This window comes from Diospyros lotus, chromosome 9 (genome assembly GCF_014633365.1).
Source record: "Diospyros lotus cultivar Yz01 chromosome 9, ASM1463336v1, whole genome shotgun sequence".
Classification (NCBI taxonomy): domain Eukaryota; kingdom Viridiplantae; phylum Streptophyta; class Magnoliopsida; order Ericales; family Ebenaceae; genus Diospyros; species Diospyros lotus.
In genome coordinates, this window is record NC_068346.1 from 6,372,417 (window position 1) to 6,380,974 (window position 8,558).

General features: G+C 34.5%; 1 protein-coding gene across 1 annotated transcript; it reads left to right on the top strand.

The window, feature by feature from the left end:
• The first annotated feature begins 1,933 nt into the window (after nucleotides 1-1,933).
• On the top strand, nucleotides 1,934-8,207 carry LOC127809128 (anthranilate synthase beta subunit 1, chloroplastic-like). The gene is given in 6 exon segments (XM_052347829.1): nucleotides 1,934-2,363; nucleotides 5,735-5,805; nucleotides 5,940-5,977; nucleotides 6,050-6,160; nucleotides 8,078-8,097; nucleotides 8,099-8,207. Coding segments are annotated over 6 exon segments (618 nt in total). The 5' UTR covers nucleotides 1,934-2,069; the 3' UTR covers nucleotides 8,183-8,207.
• Nucleotides 8,208-8,558: the final 351 nt, after the last annotated feature.

Genomic DNA, 8,558 nt, shown 5'->3' on the forward strand with positions numbered 1-8,558 from the left:
CTATTATTGTCTACTCTACTTAACATCTATTTTAATAAAAATACGACACATGATTGTCACCAATCATAATTCTTAACATTTCCTAACATTACTTAATAAATAAATAAGCTCATTTTCAGCTTCCATAGACACAAATTCAATTGAAGTATTATTAGATTAAAAAGTTTATTTTTAAATAATGTGATCATTATTATATTTTAAAGTATATAAATATTTAATATTCTCTTGTTATTCAGCAAAACGTTATATAATTTCAACCTAAATTACGTCCACCTCACGTGATACGTGTGATAAGGAAAGAAGTGCAAGTGAGGGCAAGAAAGTCTATTATGAAACGTGAAGCTACATGTGCAACATGGAATAAACAATGGATCAAGTTGTTCGTTGTGTTCTCTCTTTCCATCTTTCAATACAAATGTTTTTGTAGTTTATTAATTTTTTTTATTTTTAGAAAAATAGATGAAACTGTAATTTTTTGAAAATAATTTTGAATTTATAATCAGATTCTTAGTCTTGGGAATTGATCCGAATTAAGATAATAAAACTAATTTAATTTAATCTGCATTCGGCTTTAAAAGTTAAAACCCAATTAAATTTAAGTTGGACCCACTCTTTAATTAAATTTAAGTTGGACCCACTCTTTATTGTGGAACCCAATCTTTAGTCTAAACTACTATTGCTAGATTATGCTTCTTGAATTTGAGTCGTTCTATAGGGCCGAGCCTACCAAGCGGCTCACAAAAAAGGGTAAAAAAGACGATTTTGCCTCTGCCCATTTTACAAACTTGCAAAATGGGCCACTGCCCCCCTTTTTTGGTGCGTCTCCCTTTCCATGGCCACTGTCTCGCTTCGTCATCGCGCCTCGCTGCTATCGCCTTGCCTCGTCTCTCTGCCATGGCCGTCTTGCCTCGCTGACAGTCGATGCAGCGACTGTCAGCAAGGGCGAGGCAAGACAACCATGGTAGAGAGGTGACGGCCATGGTAGGGCAGACGCACCAGAGTGAGGGGGGGAATCCATAGGAGGGAGGGAGAAAGCAGGGCATGGGGTAAAATCGACTTTTTGCTCCATTTCGGTACATTCGTCAGGCTTTCTAACATTTTCGCTTGAATTTAGTATGTAAATATTTTATAGTTTATCCCAAAAACTAACTTTATAAATTTTATTACTTTGGTGCATTACAAGTTTTGAGTTTGTATTCATCTTATATATATAATTGTCTAAGATTTAAAATTGGAATGAAACTTGATATTATTATATTTTAATTAAATTTGATAAAAAATATTTTCGTACTTGTATCGAGTTTTATTAATGCAAGTATGCAGAGAGTTGGGGGAGGAGAAGACCCCACATCGGACAAACATTATATTGATCGATGCGTATAATATAACAATTTCATAAATTTGATTCGTTTCATGTTATTTATTTAACGATTGATAACTCTAAACTATAAACTATTTACATGGTTATAATTTAATTAAATTTTAAATTTATGTAAACTCAAATTAAGCCAAGTCATGAACAGAGAAAAAATTAAAATTTAATTATAATTATTGTGTTTGGAACTAATTATTTGTAAATAAAATTAAATAAATAATTTGACTATACTAACATTAACAACTTAATAAAAATATTTAATTACTGAATGGCTATGAATATTGTCATGGTCGGCCTTTGATTCACAAGTTTTGCACTCTCATGTTGTGCTGGACTTTCTTTATGTGTTAGTAAATTAATGATATGTTATATTAGATAAATTATTGTATAAATTAAGCTGATCAAAATTATTTACGGTATTTTAATACAAATTAAAAATTTAAATTCTTGACAAAAACACGTGATTTTGCTTTTATCCTTGCCAAAATAGGAAAAAAAAGGTCCCCACCCAACCAAAATCAAACGTGAAAAAAAAAGGGGAATCCTTACAAGGGGCCGGACTTCATGTGCATGAATCAGAAATCGATTTGGTGCAGAGCGGCGCACGGAACTCTCCATGCTTCCCGCAATTCCACTCGTATAAATACCCCAACCTCCCCCCCCGATCTCCAAATCGATTCGGCAAGCCGGAATCATGAACGCCGGAAGCGTATCCCAGTCGGCGCTCTTGCAGCGGAAACTCTCGCCGCCGGGGATTAAAACCCTAGCAAATCTCTCGGTGAATCATGTCCTCTCCAGAGTCTATTTTCCCTCACACAAGCCATCTTGCAGCCATGTCTCGTGTTTGCTGAGTGCTGGAGTTAGGAGAATGCCCCTGGCCGTGTCTGACAACACCGCGGCGTCCTCTGCCGCCGTGACCGAGGAGAAGGTGACGAGTCCGATTGTGGTTATCGACAATTACGATAGCTTCACCTACAATCTGTGCCAGGTTTGCCTCGTTTTCACTTCAGTTTGCCTATTTGGTTGTTTCTGAGAGAGTGCTTGAAAAGATACGGAAGTTTAGATTGTGGAAGTAAAAGAGACGGGACTAAGATTGAGCTGAATGAATGGATAATAGGTCATGTTTTGGTTCGATTTTCTATAATATAGGTATACTTAAATTCGTTTTGCCTTCATTTTCTTAACAAATCTTTACTCAAAACATAATTTTACGCGTCGACTTGGAGAACAACCAAATGATTTTATGGATTCGATTTCTGCTTCAGAGTATATTGGATATAGAATTGGTCTCAGAATTATAATTAAGGGCTTAGTTTATGCTCCGCCAAACTCATTGTCTTTTGTACTTGTTTTTGGTCTGTTTTTATTTAAATTATTATCGAGGGAAGTCGTACGTGTTCTATGCATATTTTAAGTTTAGCAAACTTTGTTTGCCCCGATTACTAAAATATTTCTCCCCTTGTTCCGGAAAGAACTGAACCAAAGATAAATTCTTGCGTGATAATAATTTTGAGAAGGAGAGCATATGGTATTACGGAAGGAAAGCACAGTAATTACTAGTGGATATTGCGTTTCCTTGAATTAACATGTTATTTTGCACGTGTTAGTATACTTCAAGTGTCAAGAAGATTTATTTTGCTTGCTTGGGTAAACTACTTCATTTGGCTTTATAAGAAGGGCATATATTGTCGGGACTGCCAATAAAATTTCAGAAGCTTGAAGGAGAATAGAAGAATTAGGGAAGAAAATAAAAGAAAAGGAGAAGACGTTATAGGCTAAAACTACTTATAGGCTATTTAGGGAAGAATTAGAGAAGAAGTTTTTCTGACTACATCCTAAGTCTATTTATAGGCTAAAACTAAAAGATAACTCAAACCTGTAAACAGATCTGTAAATAAAAGATAAAATCTAGATAAGGCGTATCATACATAAAATCTAAAATCTAAATTCTAAAGTTATACAAATCCTAACCCATTTCTTGGATGGGGATGGAAAACTCTTTCCTTTAAATTTTTTAAATACTAAAATATAGTAACTTATTTAAAAAATTACTACAGCCTTCAAATTATTTATAAAAATGCTGCAAATTCTTCCAAGTCAACCCCCTCATTGTATGGTTGTAGTGTATCCTGAGTTACTTGCTCTAAGAGGGGCGAGTTGCTAAGCTTAGCTACTCGCTACTCCTAGGAGTGAGTTTCATGTGGCTAAAATGGCCAGGAGTTACTTGCTTTTGGGTGGAGCGACTTACTTTGGAATTTGTTCCTCCCTAGAGTGAGTATCATGTGGCTAAAATGCCCACACTGGCATTGATCCAACGCGGATGCTGACTTGAAAGAATAGCATTATTGTAATAGTTTGAAAGCCGTAATATTTTTTAAACAAGCTTTTAAATTTTTAGTATTTAAAAAAAAAAATCTGTTTGGGGTGGAGTTCTTAATGGGAGGGGTGGGTAGGGTCCCTTGCCATCCCCTTACTTCATTTTTATTATTTTTACCCTTCAAGGGGTTAGACTTATATTTGAGAAGGGAAAGTATTAACAAATATTTTATTGATTTTACCATTTAGCCCGTAAAACATTGGTAGCAACTGTAAGGTTGCCATTGTTCCCTTCCCTTTGGTTTCATTATGAAACTCTCTCCCAAACAAGGAAAGAGCCTCCCTTTCCCTCCCCCTCAGTACCCCCATCCGAATAAGCAATTAGTAAGCACTTGTCTAATATGGTTAATTAATTTTTGAATTTTGTCATGCCACCCAAGAAAGACTAAGGGGCTGTTATTTTTGTATTTTTGTGTTCAGTTTCGAGTTTTAAATTTATTTTCAGTTTTTTGTTTTGAGTGTCTATTTTGAGATTGCTGAAAACACGTTCTTTTTATCTATAGAGTTTCAGCATTTTGGAAATTTTGAGCGTGTTTGTGATGAAATAAGTCAAAACGTCATTTTGTATTTTTGAGTTTTCTTTACAAATTTTTTCCTTATTTTCAAAAATGTTTGAAAATATGAAAGTAAATACGTTTTCACTGTTTTGAAAAACTGAAAACGGCTTGAAAACAAGAAAGAGAACAGGGTGTAAGAGATCCCATCTAGTTGGCTGGAGCCAAACTATTTAATAATTTAAATGCCCATTGATCAATAAAAATATTACCTTGAGCTAAAAAGTTTGAACATTTAATTAGTTATTCCAATTTTTAATAATTTAAGATACTGCTTAAACATCTATTGATTACATTTATTAGCTTGAGGTAAAAAAAAATTATGATTTTACTGCCCATTGATCAACAAAGTCAACGTCTACACATCTACTGTCACAATATTTATTTACCCTGTTTGATCAGAACTAACCCCCCCAAAAAAAGCTTAAAAATTGGGTCATACGCATAGTTACTAAAATCAGACTCGATTGGCTGGTTGCACCTTGAACAGGTCATCAAGATGCTTCTGTTCTGTGTATAAACAAGTCAAAATCATTAAAAAATGGCTGGTTTTTTGTTAATTGGTAAAAGCAAATATACCAACCGGAGTTAATTTTCATCCAAAAATTACAAAATAAACCACAATTTTTTAAAGATTGCTTTTCTTTAATAGAGGGGCAAATTACTTTTTGTGAAAAGAATCCCCACAGGGGGAGGAAGCAAAAATTGAACATTGAAACTGCCCAACTCCTTCCTTAAAATCCTCAATGTAAGTGCCAAATATTTGCTTCAAATCCTGAGTGTCTTTCTTGCTAAATGCCTGCCCTTGTCACCAGTAGTTTATATCAAATTTTATTTGTATGTATTGTGATGATGAGATTCAAAAAACTTAGTTACCCTTGTGTTTTAATTAGTTTGTTATTACAAAATTTGAACATTTAATTGGTGATTAATTAATTTATGTTATTGTAATTTTTTAAATGTTAATAGTTGTCAATTATTCATTTATATAACCTGAGCAATGACGTTATTGGATGTTATATTTCAATTTTTGAACTAGTGATTCAACGAGTAAACCAGTTCCCTAGCCAGTCAAATGATTGGTTCGGTTTTATTAACAATGGTCATAAGTATGAAATGTGGATTTGGTTATCCAATCCAGCAATATCAATCTATCATGATCTAGCCTTCTAGCTTGATTTTTCTCAAATCATAAGAACTGAATTGGGATGTGCCAACAGGTTGGGTTGCATTTCCCTTCTCTTTGAATCTTTTTGATTAAGGGAGCAAGGTTTGCAAAGAAATATGGTAGCACAAAGAAGATTTTCCAGGAAATTGTTTGTTATCAATTACTTTTTTGTTTTTTTCCCTTCTTTGGGGGTGGGGGTGTGGATGTTGATTATTGATGCATATAACATTATACTAACACATTATTTTTGTGGTTTTGAAGTATATGGGAGAGCTTGGTTGTAACTTTGAGGTTTACCGAAATGACGAGCTTACTGTCGATGAGCTGAAGAAGTAAGACTCATGTTTGAAATGCTTGTTTACTGATTTTTGCATGTGCTGCTATCACATTTCCCTTGTTGGTTATTCTGTACAGTGTACATTATTGATTATGTGCATAATCTGTGTTCTCTTTATCATTTTTATAGAAAAAACCCAAGAGGAGTGCTTATATCCCCTGGACCAGGTAAAGACAACCAGTGTGTTTAATCTTTGATGACAATCAATTCATAATGAACATGGTTGTTCTTTGTTATAGGTGCACCCCAAGATTCTGGAATATCGTTGCAAACTGTATTGGAACTTGGACCTACCACACCTTTGTTTGGTGTGTGCATGGGACTCCAGTGTATCGGGGAGGCTTTTGGAGGTGGGTAGTTTTAATTTAGTCTTGGTTGCAATTTTTACTTCCTGCTTGGGTGAAGATTCTGGTTCCTTGTGAATCCTGACCCATTTGATCTTTAGGATTTCCTTGCATTAAATACACACACAGTTGACAAATGCTGTGAAAAGTAATAATAATTCATTACTGGATCGCTTGCACGTTAACAACCCCCTCCACACCCACCAAGAAGAACAAAAGAAAGAAGAAGATGGCCCCAGTTTGCATAGTGCTTACAAGCTTAGTATTTTAAGCCCCCAAAATGCCAACCAAGAATTCAAGTCAGGTGTGGTTCTTCATGTTTAGAACGGTTTCTTACAGAGAAATACTTGCTAGAGTCTTTTCCTATGTTCCTTTCTCAACTACCATATGGTTTGGCGCCTTTATTGAAAGATTACTAATTATAGATTGCAAGCAGTTGCCTTTTGGCACAAGAGCAATACAATACCTTGCTTTCGATCTTTTTCTTTTTCCTAACTGCACATAGAGACTCACCAAAGATAAAATGAAGAATTGAGGAGGAAAAAAGTTTAATATAGGGCATTGTGAGAAGCTAGGTCATAGTAAGAATGGAAATGGAATTTAGTTTGAAAAGTATAGCTGGCAAAAGTGCCTTTGTTGATCTGGTGCACTCTACTGAACTAAATTTTGTAATTCTGCAAAGAAAATCAATGCAATGTTCAACATGAATATTATCTCAGGATTAATTTTCAATATGAATGAGAACTTGAAAATCAATGCAATGTTCAATATGAATGAGAACTTGCAACATGCTCCTTCACATTGTAACAGAAACAAGATTAAAAAGAAAAAGGAAAAGAGAGATTTGACTATGATCTGCCTTTTATTGCTTATAAGATTTATTGTTAAGGGAAGAAAATGGGAGATGATCACACTGACTAGGTTCTTCCCTGAACCCCCCCCCCCCCCCAAAAAAAAAAAAAAAAAAAAGAATAGCTGAAAAGTAAAAATACTTGATCTAACATTAAACTTCCTAGTATAATATAATTGGATAAGAATCAACTTTTCCTCTGGAAACTACTGTTTATAGAATTTTGAGGGAGATAATTGGTGATCTGCCTGCTGATAGTAGAGTGCTATGGTATTAAAAGCATTGCTCCAAGGACTTTGAAGTTTGTAATTGTCATGACCCTAGGATACAACGGTCATTAAGCATGCGGCAATTACTGATTTGTATTTTTTCTTGTATTCATTTAGTTACATTTCTGTTTTAGATGAGAAGTTATAATACTTTCAGTTACAAATGATAACTGAAAGCACTAACAATGAGAGTAGCTATATAAGCTACCCGAGAGGCTCTTTTGGAGGATATTAAGTAATAATTGATTGAATGCTTCTCTCTCTTCAGTTCTCTCTAAGATTTCTCTCTCGCATCTTTGTGCTCTTCTCTCCCTTCCTCTCTATTCCACTTCTATTCTTGTTGTCTCCCGAATTCTTCTCAATTTTCCATCTAAACCCTAGCCAAACCCTAGGGTCATAACAGTAATGCATTTGTGTCTAGGCCATGGGACAAAACTTAATGACTTTGCACTATTAAAAATTCTCAAAATGGCGATAAGATGTTTAAGCATGATTGGCATAAGCAATTACAAAAATCGTGAGAAAACTCTGATGAGTTCTATTATATTTTAAATTTTTGTTGTGTATCAACTGTGAGATGAAAAATAAGCTCAAAGCATACTTTTGAGATGTTTCAAAGTTCCTCCCTTACACCCCTGCTGTAGAGCAGAGCTGAACCTTATGTACTTGTTCAATATAATTTTATGGGTATCATGACCTTTTCCTTTTTTTTTTTCCTTCCTATTGGATAAAAGGGGGAGGAGGATGCATCTTGGGTAATTAGACATGTTTATTACTTCATAAAACTGATGTATTGATTTTCAGGGAAAATTATACGCGCTCCTTTATGGTGTTGTGCATGGAAAAAGTTCCCTTGTGTATTATAATGAGGGGGAAGAAGATGGCTTGTTTGCTGGGTTACCAAAGTAGGGTATTTTCTCTTCATAAAGTTGGTTATTTATTCTAGTATTTGAGTTTAAATAATGTTTCTGGCCGGACTTCTATTTAAGTTAGGCTAATAATTGGCAAGATTTCAGTTTTTCATGGATTAATCAATTGGTTGTTTTGAATGTACATTTTGAGCTTACCTCATGCTACAAGAAGTTAAATTTTCATATTTCTGGTAGCTTTCTTATCTACGGCTCTTTACCATCTTAAACACCCTAAAAAAAGTTATGTGTTCATGAAGCTGTGAAGTTATATAAATACACATTTTCTGCTTACTTTTACTGAATCCTCTACGAAACTGAGCTGAATCCTTTTAGTTTTTTTTTTTTTTAAATCTAACTCCCCTTGCTAACTTCTC